Source organism: Schistocerca gregaria, chromosome 6 (genome assembly GCF_023897955.1).
Source record: "Schistocerca gregaria isolate iqSchGreg1 chromosome 6, iqSchGreg1.2, whole genome shotgun sequence".
Classification (NCBI taxonomy): Eukaryota; Metazoa; Arthropoda; class Insecta; order Orthoptera; family Acrididae; genus Schistocerca; species Schistocerca gregaria.
In genome coordinates, this window is record NC_064925.1 from 381,576,112 (window position 1) to 381,599,696 (window position 23,585).

Here is a 23,585-nt window from a genome sequence, read left to right on the forward strand (position 1 = left end):
GAGATGAGCATTATATCAAAAACATTGCATTATCATATTTGCATGTATAGAGGCTGTTGAAATTTGTAAACACCATAATAATTTTAAGAGAAAAAAGGAGTGTGTTAAATTATATAAAATTTGGTTGTCACTCTTGCATTTAAGAATGATGACCAATTACTTTTTATTGAGAATGTTGGCATTACCAGAGATAATCTCATAGCTGAAGTCATGTGATGGATTGTGGTGCCATATGCACTGCCTATATATCTGGCACTCCCTCGAGCTCTTGTTGCAGTCTGCTGTGTACCTCTGAAGATGTCTCCCACAGTCGGAGATGAAATTTTAGGAGAAAGTTTTATACATTGACCATGGCCTATCACACCAGGAGTTTCAAGTGAACTTAGTTATGTTGTTTAATTACTGCCTTGTTGCCTCTTTGTTTTATCACCTCAGCTTTTATCCCCTATTATCCTGTTGCCTGTTACTCTTTAAGCCAATAAAGCTCATGATTAAAGCCATGATCTGTGTTGACCTCCATTTTAACTCTTCTTCAGGTGGTGTGCACTTCAGTAGGTTGTGAAACTAGTCTGGAAGTACCCTACAGTTCTCCTTCAGTTAGCCAATTCCTCTGTTTTATCTCTCCTAGACAGTCATCTCTCCCTATTCCTGTCAGACTTTCTTTAGAATTTCCTAAAAAAGTCTGAAGTTCTACTCAATCTCTCCAATGCCTGCTTCTTCCTCTGCCTTCTGGGTCATGTTACTGTTCTGGCCACTTTCTCCCTCACTCCTAGATAGACTTCATCACATTTTTCTGGGTTCTTCTTGTTGCTTCAGGCTTTCCTACAATTCTCTACTGCTTCCACACTGCCCTTTTAACATCAAAAGTACTTCCTCTTTCTTACCTTAATTTCCCCATAGTTCACCCAAATTTCCTGTGCTCAGCTTCATGTATTCTCATTCATTATGTATTCATTCCTTGTATCTGTCTTGATTCAGTCGTAATTTTTCTCTGTCCGTCTGGGTTCCTCTATTCTATTTGGCTTTGTCTGCCTTTGTTCAGAATCCAATTGGACTTGATGTCTGTGAGGTAGCAATCTGATGAGATTGTGTTCTTCAGACTGTTTGCTGCTTGGTCGATGCGGAGTTCCCAGTGCTGAAGCATGAGCTTGCCAATGTCTCTTTCTTACTTTTACTCTCATTTTATGTTGTTGCTACAGTTCATCCAACATTTCCCATTTTTGGTTTGTCTTCCAGTGTATTGGGTACACTCCTACTACTTCCTTATGTTAACTCTCTATTCCAGTCTGTGGATTATAGTTGGCTAAGAGTATCTTCACTTGTTTGTGTGGTCTGCTTTTCAGTGTAGCATCTAGCTCCTCCCAGAAATTAAATTTTTTTGTGCCTTCCTGTTCTCGTTAGTAGTCAGTGGATATCCATTTTCTATTGTGTACTTTGTTTCCATCGGAAATGCTCAGCACCGTTTGCTTTTCAGACCTATTTTTCAGATTAATTGTCCCATTCTCATTTCTCTTGTATACTATAAGTTTAGCACCAAAACACAAATTTATGCGTAACTCTTCAGTTTCTACTGGCGTATTTGCTCGTAAACAGTCTATGGGTGTGCTGCCGGTCCATAGTGTCAAACAGCCACAATATACCAGACACATACCAAGTCCTTATGTGGATAAATGCCCGCATCACATTTGGAATTCAGTGAATTTTGTGAAACGCCCCACCGATGTCAGGCTGATGGACTTGGATATCAATGGTGTGCTTTGACATTGTTTCGTTGTTCACATGGGACTCTCAGTGGAGTCCCTAGAACTCATTGGTCAGGAATATGATGAGAAGATGACAGACCTTTTCAGGCATGTCCTAAACTGTTTTCTATTTAATGGAGGGAGTCGCAGTAGGCAGCCCCTCTTGCCAATGTTTACAAATTTGTGTATATAGCAGTTCAAAGAAGAAGCCCTGACATTATCCAAATGGAAACCCAAAGGCTTTTCTGTTATGTGGTGGATACTTTCATCATCTGGCCCCATTGAAGGGACAAACTCCTTGATTTCCTTATACATCTGAACTCCATATCTGGCAACATCAGATTCGTTATGGAGACAAAAGAAGGAAGACTATTATTCCTGGACATCATGGTCAAGTGTAGAGATGATGGCACCCTGGGCCATGTTGTGGATTGCAATAAAATGCACACTGACCTGTATTTCTACACAGATAGCTGCCATCACTCTGCACAGAGGAATGGTGTACTAAAAACGCTTTGCACTCACCATGTCAGATGTATGGAGTCTGTCCCAGGAACTGGAACACCTCCAAAGTGTATTCTGAAAAAATGGATACTCATAATGGCAGCTTAAACCCTCTCTTCACCTCATAACTACAGTATAACCTTTAGAGATGAGTAAATCATGGACAAAGAGATAGTCACAGCCTTTATACTGGACTCAGGCACACTATCTGGAAAAGTCGGGTGCGTACTGAAAAAGCACCGTGTAACTGTCTTTTATCTACCCAATAAAACATGGGCATATTAGGGAGTGTCAAAGATGACCACTGTTCGTGGAAGGTCAGGTTTTATCAGATCAGTGCCAATGTGGCAAGACATATATTGGTCAGAAGGTGCACATCTTTGAAGGTCAGTGCTGAGAACACCAGCAGCACACTTGATTAATGTACAAGAAGTTGGTGGTTGCAGAGCACTATTTGTCAGAGAATCATGCGATGGAATACGAACTTACGAGGATTTTAGTGTAGACTTACAAACACTGGGACAATGTTGTTAGAGAAGCCATTGACATTCACATCAGGTATACTCTTATCAATTAGGACTGCAGCTGTTCTCTCATCAAACCTTGGCCTACTCTTCAGTTTGCACACGAAAAAGTGGTGCGTGAATTTGGTATGCAATACTATCTACTATAAGTCCCTACAGCTGTTGGGATACGCAGATGATTTGGACCTAATGAGTAGAACATTAAAGATCTACAAAGTGTAGAGATGATGGGCTTGAAAATTAATAAAGGAAAGACCATAATTGTACAAATCAACTCTTATGTACCACAGTAATCCTTGATGGAATGGCTTTTGAGTGAGTGGAATGTTTCACTTATCTGGGTGTGAAGAAAGAAGCAAATGGCAGCAACTCAACTGAAATTATATTGTGCGTAAATGCTTCTAATCGGTGTTGTTTTGAAATGCTGCAACATTTGGAGTTAGATTCTTTCAGGAGAAACATAAGTGCCAATTCTCTAAAATGCCTCTGGATCCTGGGATCCCGGGTTCGATTCCTGGTTGGGTCGGGAATTTTCTCTGCTCAGGGACTGGGTGTTTGTGTGACCTGGATTATTGCATCATCGTTCATGAAAGTGGCCAGTCTGGACTCTGTAAAGATTGGAACTTTGTATGGTCACTGATAACCACACACTTGAGCGCCCCACAACTAAATATCACCATCATTATAAAATGTTGATATGCACAGTACTTACATATGGCTGAGAAACATGGACAATTACAAAGCAGGATGAAAGCAGACTGAGATCACCCGAAATAAGTACATTGAGGAGAATCTTTTGACCTGTGTATGAAAATAGGATGTGAAGAAGGCAAAAGAATGACTGCTATGAAGAAGAGGATGTGTTCAAGTTAATAAAGTTGTGTAGATTGAAATGGACTGGAGATGTAATAGGAATAGGACTAGATGAGACAGATGCTGCAAGGAAAGCCTGCTGCAGTGAATCTGAAGAAGAGCAAGAGCACAAACAAGACTGAGATGGAGTAACGAAGTTGTAGAAGATGCTGCCTGAGTTGGTCACTGTAACTGGAGGTCTACAGCAAACTCCGGAGAGGAATGGTGGAAAATTATTGAGGAGGCAAGATCTCATCCTGGGCTGGAGGAGTAGGAACAAAATGAAGAATGTGGACTGCGGCTATAATCTCATCAAGGCTTGGGAACCAGCGCTGGGTCTAATTACGAAGATGCTTAGCAAACACAATAATCTGGTTACAACGCCAGGCAGAGCAACTACACCAACACAGGTGTCTCGTGATGGCAGAGTACACCATCAGGCGTGAACTGCGTAGGGAAAGGCGTGCAGTGGGAGTGCTGTGTGTTCTCAGAAGGTGAGTCCAACAATGCCACTGACGACAATGGCAAAAAGTCTGATCGCCGAAACATTGTGCTTGTTGGATACTGTGGACTGGCAGTACACCCACAGTCTGTTTGATTGTGTATTTCCTTCCACAGTCTGATTCCTGATTTGGCTTTCAGCACTATGATTCCTCATGATTCCACTCTATCTTTGTCCCTGTATTGTAGGGAGGATGACGGTTCAATCCTGTCTCCGGCCACCCTGATTTAGGTTTTCCGTTATTTCCCTAAATCGTTTCAGGCAACTGCCGGGATGGTTCCTTTGAAAGGGCACGGCCGATTTCCTTCCCAATCCTTCCCTAACCCGAGCTTGCGCTCCGTCTCTAATGACCTCGTTGTCGACGGGACATTAAACACTAACCACCACCACCACCACCACCACCACCACCACCACCACCACCACCACCTGTATCTTGCCAAGATGTTCGACAGGGGATTACTTCTGTGAAGTAATCTTGGTACAACTGTCACTCTAGGGGCTCACAGTTATTTCATGAGGTTGTTGATGATGCCCATTCTTCCTTCCTGGTCTACATTTCTTTCCCTGTTCCTCTCTCCCCTCCCCATCTTTGCTCCTTCCCCGCTGCCCCCTCCTTCCCCTCTCTTGGTGTTCTTACTTATGTCGATCTGGCTATCCACCTAGTTTCCTGTCTTGTGATTTTGTTACTGTTACCTGTTCTCTTTCATTCGCCCTTTGTGGCATTTTTGGTCACCTTTGGAGTTTGATCTCCACTTCTAAATTTTCTTTCTGTAGTGTGAGCCATTTGGGGAAGAACTCCGTCCCTAGTGTCTACAGCATGACTTCGTCTCCCCCCTTCCTTCCCCACTTTTTTCCCCCCATCGCAGCCCCCCTCTGCTCCGCTAGATCACTAGCACGTGTAGCAAGTCCGTGTGGTGGGACTATTATGCACCCTTTTCGCTGCGCTCCCATATAACACAGAAATCACTCATTCAATATTTGGAGCGCTGAAACTCCCAACAATGGTTACTGTGCCAGATGGCCCTTGCTGTGGCTAGGTGGCGCCCAAAGGGATAGCCCCTGACCAGAGTGGGTGGTATCAGGGTGGATGCTTTGCACAAGAAGCATATCAAGCTCCAAAAATCTGGCCATTCTCCTAGGGCTGTCTCTGTGATTAGAAATGGATAATTGAATACTGCTTCTTATGACCCTGTGGCCTTTTCCCTGGCTACAAGCTGGGAGTATGGCCAGGCTAGCTGGCTTGGTGGGAACAGTTTTCCACTACCTACCGCAAAGCCATAATTTTTTGTGGAAAATATCAAAGACAAGTTTGGCGAAGTGTCTCAGTAAGATGTGGTCGGGTTCCCTGTTGATCACAACTTCTTCTGTCACCCGATCTGTAGCTATATGTGCTTGTAATCAAATTGGTGATGTCTTGGTGTCCATTACATCTCAATAGTCTTTTAATATGATCCAGGGAGTCATTTTCCATATAGACCTCATCCTTAAAACGGATGAGAAATTCCGAGCCAATCTGGAATGCTGGGGGTGTTCATTTTGTTCAACTTGTGCAAAAATATTGTAAGGACAACTGCACAGATACTGGCACCTTTAGTCTGGCTTCTGGGAGACATAACCTCCCAGAGTAGGCCAAATTTTTGTTTCATCATTGTGACGAGAAGTTTCATATTCCGTTATCCATGAGGTGCTTTTGGTGCTTGCATTTTGGCCACGTCTTCCCAATGTACTACGGACTCTCCCTGTGGTGGCTGTGGACACTCATTCCATGAGGGAAGCTCCTGTGTTCTGCTGCCTGTGTGTGTGTGTGTGTGTGTGTGTGTGTGTGTGTGTGTGTGTGTGTGTGTGTGTGTGTGTGTGTGTAAGTTTTCGTGGCGATCACTCTCCATGCTCACCAGATTTTCCAGCTTGTAAGAAAGAAGAGAAGATATTAGAATGCAAGTCCCTGGATTGTTTATCTTACTCTGAGGCTCGTCAGAGATTTGACTGACTTCATCCTGTGTCAGTGACTTCTACTTTAGCCTCTGTTATGCTCTTTCCCCTTCTGACCTCTGCCTTATGTCACTCCCATCCCCCTCTCCCCCTCCCCTGCAGTTCCCACACCTACCCCTCTGGATGCCACCCCCTTCTTGAGTGCTTACCAGTGATTGGGGGCTCCCACCTGGGACCGCTCCGTGTAGTGTCTTGAAGGCCGGAGGCCTGGTACCTCAACTTGGCTGCAGGATACACACTCTGTGCACCCCAAGGCTGCTCACTCTTGGTTCCAAATCTGGCAGAAGCCTGCTCTTCTTTTGTGCCCTGCCCTCCTCAACCGATGGAAGAAGAAGAAGAAGGAGGAGGAGGAGGAGAAACATAAGCCTCAGGACAAGGTCACCTGGTGTCTGTGGAGGTGCCATCTCCCCATCACAACCTGAGTCTGACATCTTATTTATGTATATCATCCAGTCGGCATCGTTAATGGATGGTGACCCGGCAGCATGATTGGCTCCAACCCATTTGCCTCCCCCTGTGGATACCTGTTTCATGCTTATCCAGTGGAACTGTAATTTCCACCCAGAGTTGCAATTCCTTATTACCTTTTACTTGGCAGCTTTTGTCATTATCGAGGAATTTCATTTTACTGATACTCTCTCACTGACCCTGTTTTCTGTCTGAACTGGGTTGGCCTGCCAAGGGCTTCCGGTGGCATCTGCTTGTTGATCCATTTGCAAATTGTTAGGACATAGTACCCCATTGGAAGCAGTTGCCTTTTTCATGTCCACTTGCTCTCTGCCTTCACAGTTTGCAACCTCTGTCTCCCTTCTGACAGGGCACACGTACATCTGCTTCTGTAACTGCCCTCCTTCAGCAACTCCTCCCTCCCTTCCTCCTCATCAGAGATTTTAATGCCCATAATCCTTTGTGGGACAGTGCTTCATATAGTCAGAGGCTTGTCATTGACAAATTTTTTGCAGGCGCTACCTTTGCCTTCCAAATGATGGTTACCCTACTCATTGTAGTGCTTCATATGGCACTTTTCCTGTCAATGATCTTCCGCTTTCTTCCCCTTCCCTTCTTCCTTACTTACACTGCTCACCGCACGATGATCTCTGTGATAGTTATTACTTCCCATTGATTCTATTGTTCCCTTCCCGCCTCCTGCTGACCATGTTACCCAGCTGGGTTTTCCATCATGCCGATTGGTCTTTGTATACACCGTAGGTCGTGTTTTCACCGTCTTTGTGAGGTTGTATTGATGAAGTCACATGTGATCTGTCTGATAAGATAATCCACACTGCCAGCATTGCTGTTCCCTACTTGGCAGGCCCCCAGTTTGCCGTCACCTATTTCCATGGTGGAGTATGGCCATTGCCACCGCTATCCATGATTGTCATTGCACCTTGCAACATTTTAAGTAGCACCTGTCCTCTGTCAGTCTTATTGCCTTTAAACATCTTCGTGATGGAGCTAGTTACTTAATCAAACAGAGCAAGTGGTGTGTGTGGAATCCATTGTCTCCTCGCTAGGTTTTTCTGTCCCTGCATCACGGTTTTGGGCTACTCTTCGTGCCCTCCAAGGTTGTCAGTGAAAGTCTTCCATTCCCTGCCTTGCCCTTCCAGGTGGCTTTTGTACAGATCAATCAGTTCTCGCAGAACACCTCATGACACATTTTGGTACAGCATCGGTGTCAGCCTCTTATCCAGCTGCCTTCCTCTTCCAGAAACAGCGGGCTGAAGCTTACAGCTTATTTTTAACCCCTTGTCAGAGAGAATACTACAGTAAACCTTTTATGGAATGGGAGCTGCTTCTGGTCCCCTCCTCTTCCCATGAGTTCACTTCTGGTCCTGATTGCTTCAACACCTCAGTCCTCCACAATGCCAATATCTACTGCAGTTGTTTAATCGAACTGACAAGAAGGCATTTTCCTCTTTCAATGGAGGGACAGTATTGTGATCCATGTCCTTAAGCTTAGCAATGCTCCATCGTTACTTGATAGTTCCTGGCTAATCAGCCTGACCAGTGTCCCCTACAAATTATTAGGATGAATGGTGGCTTGTCGGCTCAAATGGCTCCATGAATTTTGGGACTTATCATCTCCATATCAGTGCGGCTTTCAGGAGGGACAGTCTCCTATCGATCATCTGCTTTGATTGAAAACTGCAGTTTGGCAGGCCTTTCCTCAATGCCACCATCTTGCCGCAGTTTTATTCACTCTTCATAAGGTCTCGACACAGCTTGGTGCCATCACATCTTCTCTACACTCAGTGAGTGGGGTCTTTGGGGCCACCTCCCACTTTTTATTTGCCAGCTTCTGTCCTACCAGTCATTCAGAGTCCAGGTTGGCACTGTTCTCAGCTCTCCACTGACCCTGGAGAATGGCATTCTACTGGGCTCTGTATTGCCCTTTTCCAATCGCTATTAACGGACTTGTGGCTTCTGCCAGACCGTTGGTCACATCTGCTCTGTATGTGGATGATTTCTGTATTTGGGCTACCTCCCACTCAGTGGCCTTTGCAGAATGACAGCTCCAGGGTACCACCCGGCACACACTATGGGGACACTCTTGCATAACTTTGTTCCCTCCCATTAAGTCAAGGCTGGTGCATTTGTGTCACTGTACTACGGTCCATCCTGATCCGGAGCTGTACCTTGATGCCCAGTGCCTGACTGTTGTTCTCCAGTTCCATTTCTTGGGTTTTCTTTTTGAGAACAAGCTGACTTGGATGCCCCATATCTGTCATCTGAAGGTTGGCTGTTTGCATAAACTCAGTGTTCATTTCCCTGCTCACACCCCTTGGGACATAGATCATTCATCCCTTCCTCACCTTTATTGGGCATTAGTTTTGTCTCATCTGGACAAGTGTCAAGTTCATAGATCATCTGCCCCTTCCATGCTGCTACTCTTGGACTTGGTTTACCATTGTGATATCCATTTAGACACTGGTGCCTTCCGCACTAGCACTGTTGTTGATAGTCTTCTGGTTGACAATGGGATCGCTCCCCTTTAGATTGGGTGCTCCCAGTTCCTGGTTTCCCAAGCCATCTCTATCAGCTCTTCCCTATGCATTCTTTCTATTCTAATTTTTTTTTTTTGTGGCTTCGAGCTGTAACCTGCCTGCTACCTGCCCTTGGGTGGGTTTACTAGTTGGGCTCCACCTCGCTTCTCTCTGCTGTGACTTCCATCTTCCTTCTTTATCCTCCCCCCTCCCCCCCTATCTCATCTCCTGACAACCCTCCAACCCTCCCTTAGTTAGTTCCTTGGCCATGGATTTGGATGGATCTCTTCAGGGACTAGTAGCCACCTTCATTCCAATAGTGTTCTGTTGTTTGATACAAACACTCTTACGGTACTTTCCAGGATGCCATTGTTTTTTATACCAGTGGCTCTAAATCCATTGTTCATGCGGGATATGCCATCACATCTCCTGTTGGCTTGCAACACTGTATCTTGCCGGCCACATGTGGGGTTTTAACTGTGGAATTGATGGCCATCTATTGGCCCTCTACTTTATTAAACCGTCCTTCCTCAACCAAGTTTTTTATGTACGGACTCAACAAGTGCCCGTCAGGCTATCACTCAGCGCTTTTTTCACAATCCCTTGGTCTCTGCCATCCACGACATTCTCACGAATCATGATGATGCTGATTGTTTGGTAGTCATCCTTTGGGTTCCTAGTCATGTAGGTATCCAGGTGGGGGAGGGTGGCCATCTACATCCACTCCCACCCCCCTCCCCTCCCATTTCCCCCTCCACTCCCTGTTCTTTCTCCAGAGATGTATTTGCATCTTTACATCAAATCCCTTTATGCTCAATTATGGTTTGACCCCCTGTGTCATAAACTTCATGCCATCGAGGAGACTATCACCACGTGGTATTCTTCCCTCTGCCTCTCACGGCAGGAATCTACCCTTCTCTGCTGCCTTCGTATTGGCCATATTAGGTTGACCCATGGGTCTTTACACTGCAGTGATCCTCCTCCACCCCCCCTTGCTTTCTAGTTGCAGAACTTCCCTCACGGTGATCCATATTTTGCTTCACTGTCCCCCGCCTTTCGGCCCTTTGCACTAAATATGCCCTCCTACCTCCCTTGTCTGGGTTTTTAACGTTACACCTGGCCTTGGTTTCTTTACGAAAGTGGTTTGTACTCTTAGGTATAAGCCCTAGAATTTTTCTCTGGCATTTTAGACCCTCAGTTAGCGTAGGTGGTTACGGAGGCCTTAACCTTGCCTTCACACCGGCCAGGTTCCCCCTCCTTTTCTGTACATTTTGTCTGGTGTGTTGTGCTGTTTCATTTCCACTTTTCTTATGTCTTCTTTCACTGGTGGTGTCCCCATTGGATCATGATCATGATCATGATAATGGTATGGTATGGTATGGATAACAGGACGGTTCGGTGGCGGTTCTGGGGCTCTCCTGCTCTTCCCGTTTCCACCTAGCCCCCTCCTGTTTGTTCTTCTTCCTGCTGTGCTGACATCTCTTTTCACTCTTTATTTGCACTTACCCCTTCCCCTTGACTCAACTGTGCTGTTTGTGTCGTTCCTCCCTTAATTTCTGCCATCCTAGATTAAGGGGCTGATGATCTTGCTGTTTGGTCCCCTCCCCCAATTCAACCAACCGATTGACACGGTAGTGTGATCCAATCTGTGAACTAAAAAGAATGTATGTTGGGAATGGCTTGCATCCACCCAGTTATACAATAGATGTTGTTAGCTGTGGAAGTTGAATGTAGGCCGCTCCTGATGTGGGAAAACAGATATATTTTGTAGCCTCTCCTTACTTGAAGTACAGACATTATGTGGTATGTTTTGGTGGCTGTTCCACACACTGCCATTGAGAAACCTTTTCCTCTTCTGCCGCTGAGACAATTGGTCGGGCCTCCCTTGTAACCATAGGCAGAGGCACGCCAAACTGCACAATAACCCTGAAAGAGTGGTTCAGTGTGGGGCGGCGGAGGGGTGAAGTGGACTGCAGTAGTCGTCATGGGGTTGTGGACCACTGTGGCTGTGGCGGGGATGGAGCCTCTCCGTTGTTTCTAGGACCCTGGTTAATTTAAAATACTGGTCTTTGGCCTACCCTACCTCTCCATCTGATGAATTGTTTTAGCGGTTGGTTGTATTGTTTTAGCGGTTGATTAATCACTCTTGACACTTTTCAAGGGTACATCATAGCTGAGCTTGGAGCTCTGTTAAAATATCGGAAGCGGTATTCATCCACATTTTATTTGATGCATTAACATCATATCTACATCTATACAGTGCAAGCCAAAATGTGATGTAGAACTAGTAATTCCTCTTATCAGCGGGAATGTTGGCTTCACTGAATATATTTTTTAGATGTGCCATGTTCCTCTATTGGTCTCCACAAGTAATCTTTTATTTCTGTTCGCGTAGGTCATATATTAAGATATATAAGCTGAGAATCCGTGTCTGTGTCCGTGTCCGGAAACTCCTCATAGGCCCCTGGATCGAAGTGGACCAAATCTGATACACAAACTCTTTGCTGCAAGAAGACCAACATATAACACTTTAGCTGTAATATTTATGGAGATACATATGTGGGATTTTTTTTAAGTGCTGGCCATAATGGTGACCTGCACAGCAGGTGTGTAGTGTGAGAATAATGTCAACCTATCTTACTGCACTTCTTTGCAGGGCAGCCAAGAAGTGGTTTTCCAGCCCCTGATGTGTATGCTGACAGATGCAACAGGCATGTTGTGTTGCAGTAGTGTCAGTCTGCTTTGCATGGCAGCCTACACATCAAGTGTTTCATGCCCTTGGCGCATAGGCTGTGCTTTATAAGATCCCTGTTGTGAGAGTAGTGCCAGCCTGCGTTATTGACCTCTTTTGTAGGGGCAACACGTGCAGATGGGTTTGCCTGTGGGAAAGTTGAGGTGGATAGACGGGATAATGGAGAGGGAGGAGGGCAGGGAGAGGGAGTGGACAAAGCGAGGGAGGAGGAGGTGGAGATGGACAGAAAGATGGGAATGAAGAGGAATTGGCTGGCAGGTTGGGTCTGTTCAGATAAGGAGCTGAGAAAGGGGTAGGCAGAGATGGGCAGGAGGAGATAGACTGAGATATGCACATTAAATGTGACATACATGTACGCAGTGCAGCCACGGGGGAAATGCTAGTATCAAGTATCCTGTGTCAATTACATTAAAAGTTTGAATTATCAAAACCTAAAACAATGACAGAGTGAGAAAACATCCAAATGAACAAGGTCTCCAACAGTCCTCTCAATCTAGCTTCTCTTGCATGTCCCTTAGTACAGTGTGTTTGTAGCAGTAAAATGTGAAGAAGAATTGTGTGATGAAGTGTTATCGTTTTTTATAGGCAACAGTATATAGAGTTTGGCTAGTACTCTCAGATCCATTGACTAAGAAATGGCACTTATTATCGAGACTACAGCTATCAAGTAGGCCTAACAAACTAATGAAACGAAAGGAACCTTAAAAATACCCCATTGATACCTAAATCAAATAAAGTCGTGCGTGCTGATATATAATGGACATAGACAAAACAGAACTGCAGAGAAAACGTTTACCAAACAACATGAAGGAGATATGCAGTGTGATGAAAGATTGATGGCATCTAAAGAAAACTGTTGCCTTTGTGTTAACTTCCAGTCTACAGTTGTTAACCAGACTTCATTCAACTGTAAGGAATGCATTTTATTCAAAATCCTCGAAGATGGTTTAAACGGTATATGTTTGGCTCTACTGCCGTAGGAAATAAAGGGAATGCAGCATGTAGACGATGTTGGTAAACAACCCACAAATGAGGAACCCAAGCTCCACTCTTAACTGATAGACTCTGTCTGGTGCTGGGAATGCTGCAAGTTCCATAGAAAGAAGATATACCAGCACTACAGCTCAACTTTGGTTAGGTCGGGGTTGGGTTGGGAGGGAGACAGGGCAGAGGAAGAGACACTGAAGAGAAGAGTGTGAGTGAAGTTAATCTCATAGGGCGGAGCTAGAAGTGAGTGTGAGCCTTCACTAGTGGAGAGAGAGGCCAGAAAGATTTTGGGATGTATGGTTAGGAAAAAATCCCACCTAAATAATTGAGAAAGGCTCGTGTGGGGTTAAAGGATCCAGATGGCATGGGTAGTGAAGCAGACCCTGAAGTCAAGCATGTACTACTCGACAGAATGTTACATCGCTGAGTGGTCAATGTAGCTCTTGGCTGCAGTGTGACAGTGGCCGTTCATTTGGGTTAACAGATAATTGCTAGTCAAATTTACAGAAAAGACTGTACACAAGTTACAGCATAGCTGATAATCTCAACCACCATCCCCTCTCCATTATCCCTTAGAACCTACTCACATCTTCTGGCACTCTCCCCCCATACATTGATGTCGCCTATGCCCACAGCTTTCCTGTTAACAAACACTGCCTCTTCCAGTGCCTTACAGACTCAAGATTTAATACCTCATTATGTCTGCTCCTGACTACTACATTCTTATCTACAACTACTTCTCTTTTTAAGTGAAGATATGGTAACAGGTTCAAGGCATCAGCACCCACATAATGCCCTCATATGTCCCCACAGGGAGCTCGCAAGTATTTTGTGAGTATATGTTTGGCGTCCACGGGGCCCCAGCCTTTGGAGCACTACTTGCCTTTCTGTGCTGTAAGCTTGTTCTGACTTGTCCCTTTCCTCCTCTGCCTCTCCATCCGATGGTCTTTCTGGCACAAGACCCCAGTTGGACCTAGTACACGCTTTAGCACCTTTCTTTTCCATTTCACTTCTGGCACACTCTACACCTTTTTGTTAATAAATATGTGGTCCCCATTGTTGGGTTTGGCCTGACACCACCTTTCCAAATTTTTCAGAATTTCGTATGGTACAGTGAAAGTCACCTAATGTGGTATGTTAAACCTTTGTGCCTGTTCGCCTTAGCACCCTTCCTTTCCAGTAAGGTAGTAGGTCCAAAGCCTAGCACGGTAGCCAATCTGTGGTTGGGGGGGGAGAGGGGGTTGTCATTTACCTGAATATTAGTAGCCCCCTGACCATGCATGGATTGCACTGTTGGTGCCTGAGCAGAAACCTCCCCATGTATGCTGAGGAATATGTAGCCATTGTGACTGGGGCACAGTGACTGAGCAACAGATCGCTGCTTGGGTAACTGTTGCTGAGGCTGGGTGGTGGTCATGGAGAGAGCTCCTGTTCAGAGTAGGTGACACCATGGCAGATGACTTGCATATGAAGCAGATGACATTTTCTCCTGCTGGTGGTCACCCGGCCCCAGCAATCTCTTCAGAATGGAAAAACTTGGTCAACAGAGGGAGACATGACCCCAAAATGTTCCCTTCCCCCCAATACCTGCTTTATACCTTTATACAAGAACAAGTGGAGATACTTTTTTGGCCACAAAGCATTTATTCTTTGTAGAGAATATAGAATATACATTTGTGTAATTTGCAACCATCTCCAAAATGGAAAGTGCTTCAGTTTGGTTAAAATTGCATCCCCTGACCATTCAGACATTAGTTGCTCGTGACAAGCAGGGTAACATTCTGATGACTATCACTCCCCATAATAGTCTCAACATGGATCAAGTCATCATTTTCCATCATGACCTCTTGCAGGCTGATGATGAGCTACGTGCCTACTTGGGGAGTGATGGGATGGACACTGTGTCCATCACATCCATAGGGGCCCAAAGGCTAATCAGATTTCTACTGGGGCCTTCAGTTTGTTGTTTGAGGCTGAATTATTGCCTGAAAAGATCAAGATGATGCTATACCAACCTGAGACCTTATGCCCCCTCTCCCCTCCTATTGTGGGACTTCAAATGTATGAAATTCTTATGTATGAAATTCTTGGTCATGCCTTTGCATTGTGATGCCAGCCCAGTCTGTAGGGATTCTGGAAGACAGTTGCATGTGGATATTCATTGTGCCCCCCCCTCCCCCCCCAGTCTGTGTCAGCTGTGGAGAGCACCATTCTCTCTGCTCACCAGACTGCACCATCTTTTAGAGAGAGGAAAAAATGCATGCATGTAAGACTGGAGAGGCTAACATGCCAAGAGGCCAAAAAAAAAAAAAAGTCTATGTGCTGCACTCATGGCATTGCTGTATGCTACAGCTATAATGATTTTACCCTCTCTGGCCACTGTATTCTTGTCTGTTATGTCTCCTGCAGTGAGCTCTGAGGGCCGCTTCACCATGCTTGCCCCCCCTTTTGGTTGGGGGCTCCTTCCCTGTTGCTCTCCCTACACCTACTACAGGAGCAGTTGCTTCCTACCAGCTGGGGATGTCAATCCTCATCCCCCAGCCAGAGACACACCATCCTCATCTGGCTTACAGGCCAGGGATAGGTATTTTGGGGCACTCCCCTCCATGGTTTCTGCGGGTCTGCAACTGTGTACCAACCCAGTGGGTGAAGGAGCCACAGGCCGCAGGTCATAGGGCTTCATGATCTTCCTTAGTTCCTGAAACTAATTCAGGCAAGCCCTCCCAGTCATCGGAACCATCTAATGAGAAGAAAGACAAAAATAAGTCTTCCAGGACAGAGATTCTGGTGGCCCACACACCATTGGATCCCACACACTCTTCTACTGTGGTTGTGGCAGCAATCCTGGTGGTCCCTGAGGCTCTAGTTCATACCACACATCAAATCTTAAAACCTGTGTGTCTTCATACTGTCACTTCTCAACTGGTGGCAGCAGGTAGCACTGGGACATAACCTGCCTCCTTGGTCCTTTCAGATGCTCATAGGATACCGACATCATGATTCTCCAGTGGAATTGTAGTGGTTTTTTCCACCACCTGGCTGAGCTACACCTCTTAATCTCCTCCTTTGTTTTGTGCATTGCCCTTCATGAAACTTGGTTTCCAGAAATGCAGACCCTTGCCCTTCATGGCTATCGTGGATATTTTAAGGATCGTGCTGATTTTGATAGGGTGTTTGACGGAATTTGTACATATATTCAGGGCTCTGTATGTAGCAAACTTGTGCCCCTCAAACCAAGAGTGGTGCATCTGGAAGCAGAGACAGTCAATGAAATTTTTTTCTAATCTAGTCAGCAGGTTCATAACTGTGAAAGTGAGAAGGCTAAAAATGTAATGAACATCTTTTGTACAATAAATAATAAAAGTAAGATGAAGGAGATACAGAAGACAGCAAGTGCGTGTGTCCGAATCTAGCATGTGATGGAAATGTACCACCCACAGTTGTCCCACCCCTCATTCATTGCAATCAAAAGCACCCACTAATCAACAAAGTGGAACACCCAGAATAGAAAATTTGGCAAACTGAACCTAAAAGCAGTTGCTTTGTAATGCCATAGTTGCCTACTCCTATGTCCTCCATAGGGAGTCTGTATGATGGTCAAACAGTGGTGTGTCTGGCAGACCACCTCTGTGAATGGTTTTTGTAAATGCAAAACTTAAGACTTCAGCTATCGGTTTGCTGTCTTCTATTGGTGCACCAGATTGGTCAATGGGTGATTGGACAGGAGTCTTCAACCCACTTACTGATTTTACGTAGAACCAGAATGCACGAGAATATGACTGAAGTTGTATGCTTTGTGCTTCAATCTTTGTGTAGATGCACTTATTTCTATTACCACTTGCCCATTGACATTTCTGTATTTTATTTTGAACCTAGAGTGCTACAGTCTCTGCTCCTCAGCAGTTTCCAAATTTTGTTATTGATCCATGGTGCATCTTTCTGATCTTAATCTCTTCTCTCAGCGTGTACATCTCCGGAGTGTAACTTAGTTTAAAATTTGTGCAAAATTCCTCTGTCCACCACATTGGAACTAAAATGGTGTATGAGAAAGATAACTGCTTGCCACTTGTAGTTTTCTTAATGGATTTATTAACTTTAGCAATTGTCTTCGATATGTATTGTGATCACTAATCTCGCTCTCGATACTGACGCTGTTGATACGGTCGTGTCTGTTTGTAGGTACAAGGTGTAAAATATTTACATTGTTCGTAGATTGTCGAACTAGCTGTTCAAGACAGTTTAGAGAAAACTCTGTTCAAAAGTACTTTACAAGACGAGACTCTCTCTCTCTGTACCACTTGCAGTGCATCCCTCCACATCTGTCTCTGCTTGGTAAATTAAAATTGCCTCCACTTCATTGCATGATCGGGATATTTCCATGCTGTTGAGTCCGGACTTTCCATGAGTGATTCTAAAACTGGTACAGTGAAATGAGGTGGTTGCTGGAAACATCCAGTGATTAGTTTATGTAAGTGCTTACTTGTGTCTAGATGACTTCACAGTTAGAGTAGATTTCAACATTGATAAACAGTGAGCAAGAAAGTGCGACTGGCCAGACTCGGAGGAGGGTATTGCCTCATGATCTCTACCTACCTTTTTGACACTCTGTATGTAGCGTAAGACAAAAAAGAAAAGAAAAAAGGCAACCATGAAGCAATTATCCAAATGTGACAGAAGGTGGTAGATGTGGTGTACGTATACAGATAAACAAATGATTACCATTTCATAAAAATTGGACGATTTGCCGGCTGCTGTGGCTGAGCAGTTCTAGGCGCTTCAGTCCGGAACAGCACTGCTGCTGCGAACGTCAGCTCGAATCCTGCCTCGGGCATGGCTGTGTTTGATACACACACACACACACACACACACACAGAATTTCTATCTTTGGAGATCCTTCCCTCTTTCCTGAAGAAGCAACCGTCGGTTGCGAAAGCTAGAAATTCTGTGTGTGTGTGTTTTATTTATTGTGCCTGTCTACCGGCGCTTTCCCGCTTGTTAAGTCTTGGAATCTTTGTTTTTAATTTATTTTTCCCATGTGGAAGTATATATACCGGTGCTTTCCCGCTTGGTAAGTCTTGGAATCTTTGTTTTTAATATATATATATATAATGTGACTTATCAAGCGGGAAAGTGCCGGTAGACAGGCACAATAAAATAACACACAAACCCACTCACAAAATTTCTAGCTTTCGCAACCAACGGTTGCTTCTTCAGGAAAGAGGGAAGGAGAGGGAAAGACGAAAGGATGTGGGTTTTAAGGGAGAGGGTAAGGAGTCATTCCAATCCCAGGAGCGGAAAGACTTACCTTAGGGGGGGAAAAGGATAGGTCCCCCCCCCCCCCCCCCCCCCCCCCCCCCCACACACACACACACACACACACACACACGCAGACATATTTAAAGGCAAAATGTTTGGGCAGAGATGTCAGTCGAGGCGGAAGTGTGGAGGCAAAGATGATGTTGAATGACAGGTGAGGTATGAGTGGCGGCAACTTGAAATTAGCGGAGAGTGATGCCTGGTGGATAATGAGAAGAGAGGATATATTGAAGGGCAAGTTCCCATCTCCGGAGTTCGGAAAGGTTGGTGTTGGTGGGAAGTATCCAGATAACCCGGACGGTGTAACACTGTGCCAAGATGTGCTGGCCGTGCACCAAGGCATGTTTAGCCACAGGGTGATCCTCATTACCAACAAACACTGTCTGCCTGTGTCCATTCATGCGAATGGACAGTTTGTTGCTGGTCATTCCCACATAGAAAGCGTCACAGTGTAGGCAGGTCAGTTGGTAAATCACATGGGTGCTTTCACACCTGGCTCTGCCTTTGATCGTGTACACCTTCCGGGTTACAGGACTGGAGTAGGTGGTGGTGGGAGGGTGCATAGGACAGGTTTTACACCGGGAGCGGTTACAAGGGTAGGAGCCAGGGGGTAGGGAAGGTGGTTTGGGGATTTCATAGGGATGAACCAAGAGGTTACGATAGTGAGGTGGACGGCGGAAAGACACTCTTGGTGGAGTGGGGAGGATTTCATGAAGGATGGATCTCATTTCGGGGCAGGATTTTAGGAAGTCGTATCCCTGCTGGCGAGCCACATTCAGAGTCTGATCCAGTCCTGGGAAGTATCCTGTCACAAGTGGGGCACTTTTGGGGTTCTTCTGTGAGAGGTTCTGGGTTTGAGGGGATGAGGAAGCGGCTCTGGTTATTTGCTTCTGTACCAGGTCGGGAGGGTAGTTGCGGGATTCGAAAGCTGTTTTCAGGTTGTTGGTGTAATGGTTCAGGTATTCAGGACTGGAGCAGATTCATTTGCCACGAAGGCCTAGGCTGTAGGGAAGGGATCGTTTGATATGGAATGGATGGCAGCTGTCATAATGGAGGTACTGTTGCTTGTTGGTGGGTTTGATGTGAATGGATGTGTGAAGCTGGCCATTGGACAGATGGAGGTCAACGTCAAGGAAAGTGGCATGGGATTTGGAGTAGGACCAGGTGAATCTGATAGAACCAAAGGAGTTGAGGTTCGAGAGGAAATTCTGGAGTTGTTCTTCACTGTGAGTCCAGATCATGAAGATGTCATCAATAAATCTGTACCAAACTTTGGGTTGGCAGGCTTCCTCTAAGTGACCCATAAATAGGTTGGCATACGAGGGGGCCATCCTGGTACCCATGGCTGTTCCCTTTAATTGTTGGTATGTCTGGCCTTCAAAAGTGAATAAGTTGTGGGTCAGGATGAAGCTGGCTAAGGTGATGAGGAAAGAGGTTTTAGGTAGGTTGGCAGGTGATCGGCGTGAAAGGAAGTGCTCCATTGCAACGAGGTGCTGGACGTGCGGTATATTTGTGTATAAGGAAGTGGCATCAATCGTTACAAGGATGGTTTCTGGGGGTAACAGACTGGGTAAGGATTCCAGGCGTTCGAGAAAGTGGTTGGTGTCTTTGATGAAGGATGGGAGACTGCATGTAATGGGTTGAAGGTGTTGATCTACGTAGGCAGAGATACGTTCTGTGGGCGCTTGGTAACCAGCTACAATGGGGTGGCCGGGATGTTTGGGTTTGTGAATTTTAGGAAGTAGGTAGAAGTGCAAGGTGTCGGTGGGGTCAGGAGTTTGATGGAGTCAGGTGAAAGGTTTTTTAGGGGGCCTAAGGGTCTGAGGATTCCTTGAAGCTCTGCCTGGACATCAGGAATGGGATTACCTTGGCAAACTTTGTATGTAGAGTTGTCTGAAAGGTGACGCAGTCCCTCAGCCACATACTCCCAACGATCAAGTACCACGGTCGTGGAACCCTTGTCAGCCGGAAGAATGATGATGGATCAGTCAGCTTTCAGATCACGGATAGCCTGGGCTATGATGTTGGGAGTAGGATTAAGGTTTTTCAAGAAAGATTGAGAGGCAAGGCTGAAAGTGAGAAATTCCTTGAAGGTTTGGAGAGGGTGATTTTGAGGAAGAGGAGGTGGGTCCCGCTGTGATGGAGGACGGAACTGTTCCAGGAGGGTTCAATTTGGATAGTGCCTTGGGGAGTTGGATCATTAGGAGTGAGATCAGGATTATTTTTCTTCGTGGCAAAGTGATATTTCCAGCAGAGACTATGAGAGTAGGACACGATAACGTGGCATAAAGGGTAACAAAACAGGACATAGAATACTATTTACATATCGCTGTGCCCAAAGGGTGCCGCAGATGATGGCCAAAGGGGTCCTGCTATGTAAAGAAGTGGCACCTCAGACCATCACTCACGGTTGTCGGGCCATATGGTGTTCAAGAGTCAGGTACGTTTCCTACCCCTGTCTGGAGTGTGTCCAGACATGTCCTTGCCTGTCATCAGGTCTCTGCCCGAAGCAGGACTTGTAACTTAAGACACTTCTAATCCATTCAACAAGATTCTAGTCCACAGATGTGTCTGGAGATGCCCAGACAGCAGTGGGATACCAATATGACTGTCACCCATCATATGGTTTGACAACCAGGAGTTAAAATGTGGGGTGTCATTTCTTGTCATAGCAGGACCCCTCTGTCATCTGCAGCAACTTTTGAGCATGGTGATACATTGACAATATTCTACAACTTGTTTTGTTGCCCTTTATGGCAAGCCACCCCAGGCTTACATTTCAGCAAGATAATGCCCATCCACACTAGAGTGTGTACTGCTTGTCTTCATGTTTGCTATACTGGCCAGCTACATCGCTGAATGTCTTCCAGATGTTCAGAACATTATGGTTGGGCCCCTCCAACTAGCTCAGGATTTTGACACTCTGATGGGCCAATTGGAGAGAATTTGACAGGGTATCCCTAAGGAGGACATCCAACAACTCTATGAATGAATGTATCAATCAATACTAAGACGAGTAACTGCTTGCATAAGGTCCAGAGGTGGACAAACACTTTCTGAGTTTGTCATCGTGTGAAGCTCTTTCTCGTAAATAAATCCTATATTTTTTTCTGAAATTGTAATCATTTGTTTATCTGTATACATACATCACATCTACCAGTTTTGTTCCCATTGAGATAATTCCTTCAAGGTGTGCCATTATTCTTTTTTGTCATAGTGTACCATATTTCAAGATTATGCTAACAAGAGGATAGACCTCAGAGCCATTTTTATCTAACAATACAAATGTTGCATCAGCTTCAAAATTTTGAGCCATTTGCAGCAGTAGGGTGCAGGCAGTGCTATTTTTGGCTTGTATGGAATGGATTAGCTCCCTCTTTGTATTCCTAAACACTGTTACTGTCAGACATTTTCCAGAAAACTGCTAGTAGGTATCTATCGAAGTGTGATAACAACTCTTTCACTAAATTTACTTTCGTATTCAGAAAGGGTGCTGACAACAGTGCCATTAAGCACCCTAAAATCAGTGGCATCACTGTAATTGTATTGACTCTGTATCACCATTGATTTTTACAAAGAGTAATGTATCTGTATGTATTGCTGTGCCAAACACTTTTCAAATTAATCCCCAAGCATGTGCTAAACAAATGTTTTAATAAGTGTAATTTAATAGAAATATTGACAGTACACTTGGCACACAAAAAATAAAACCATCAAAATCAGTGATTTTTGTTAATTTTCATCCTCTCGTACAGGCCAGACGTCGCCGAAATCAGAAGAAAGATGATCCCGATCTGCAGAGGTTGAAATGTCAACTGTGTCCGTATAACAGCATCGACGAAGCAGACTTTGAGTCTCACAAACGTACCTTTCAACACAAGTTCAACTATTGTCAGTTCCAGTTCCAAAAATATAGGTAAATTAAAATAATTTATTGCTTTTTATTTTATGCACCTGTTTAGTTTTAGAAGATGCTTCAGAGATTGTGATGATGTACGTATCTGCTATGAAAAGTGTGTTTAAACTTACTGACAGATGAAAATTGTCCACTTGGCTGTGACTCAGATGTTTGAGCCTTCCCTTTGGCAAGCTATTGAGGAAAGGCTTATCTTTTGCTTCCATCCTGAGACTGCCGTTACCTCTCAGCTACTTAGTGCTGGACTTGACACTTGTGCTGTCACTAACTGGGAGAGGGCAAACAATCAAGGTTTAACGAGCTTCATCAGACTAATCAGGGACCACTCAAATCTAAAGTTGTGTGTGTGTGTGTGTGTGTGTGTGTGTGTGTGTGTGTGTGTGTGTGTGTGTGAGAGAGAGAGAGAGAGAGAGAGAGAGAGAGAGACTGTTAGCAGGTTTGGCATTAGGGTAATTCTGTACCAATTTTAAATATGTTTCATGCTTGACTACGCTCAATTTTGTTGAAATTTGCTCAGAAGGTAGCTAAGGGACCTGTATGAACTTCTTGAAATTTTCATCTCAATGTGTAACTTGTTGTTAGTAAAGCTGTTTTCACAAAGATCAATTTTTTGGAACTGGGAATGTGTGAAAAAATCAAAGCTATTGTTCCAAGTAGTGCCAACTATTGTTCTTGTCCTGATGGTTGGGACCATAAAACTTGCCATCAGGATGCAAGTTTTAGTACATAATACAGCAATAATATAAATGAATAGTAGAAAATAATGTCCAAGGCATATTATCTCTTCCGGCTTGCTGATAGATCTTGATGTTTTTACCCCATACTAACAAGGAGTAAGTAGTGAATAAAAGACACAGGGATCATGTTTGTTGATCAGTGCATTTTCTGCTTGCTTCTCAGGAAATTACTGAATTACATACTTCCCTACATGTCTATTCTATATGTTATTAGTCTCTAAAGTTAACAAAATTAGCAAATGTGCCATATTTTGCCTATATCTGGCACATCTTGAAATTGTCACCACTTATTATATGAAATTGAAATTGTTTGCACCACTTTAAATTACACATTTAGGCCTATCAGGAATACCTATTTTCATTTTGGCATCATTTCAGTAAATTTAAAGAAAATTTGCTTCTTCCAATGCTTGCTTCTTGTGTTTACCACTATTTCTTTTTTATCTTCACTTTCTTGCTGTTGTTGCTGCTCTTTCAGAAACTGAAAATTCTTCTGTAGTCCTTTTAGTTTTCTATTGCAGAGCCACAAAATCACTCAATAATGGCCCAGAATCCTGAATCTAGTTGTGAACAACTAAATATAATACAGTAAAAATAAAAAAAAGGTCACCTTTTAATAATTGGTAGTATTTTTGAAGGTATGGCTATTGAATTAGTTCTCTTTCACCTCCTTGTCACGAATTCTCTGTTGGTATAACTGTAAACAAGTTTCCCTACTTCAATGCAGCACAGTAACCTGTCTTGGAATGTAGAACCAGTAGTTTATCATAATTCACTGCA

At 44.5% G+C, this 23,585-nt stretch overlaps 1 protein-coding gene across 1 annotated transcript in view; it reads left to right on the forward strand.

The window, feature by feature from the left end:
* LOC126278093 (putative helicase MOV-10) overlaps positions 1–23,585 on the forward strand; it is a 280,795-nt gene that overhangs the window by 40,133 nt on the left and 217,077 nt on the right. Inside the window, exon 3 of the mRNA XM_049977939.1 lies at positions 21,908–22,068. Coding sequence (XP_049833896.1) covers positions 21,908–22,068 — 161 coding nt within the window. The remainder of the gene's footprint in view (positions 1–21,907; positions 22,069–23,585) is intronic.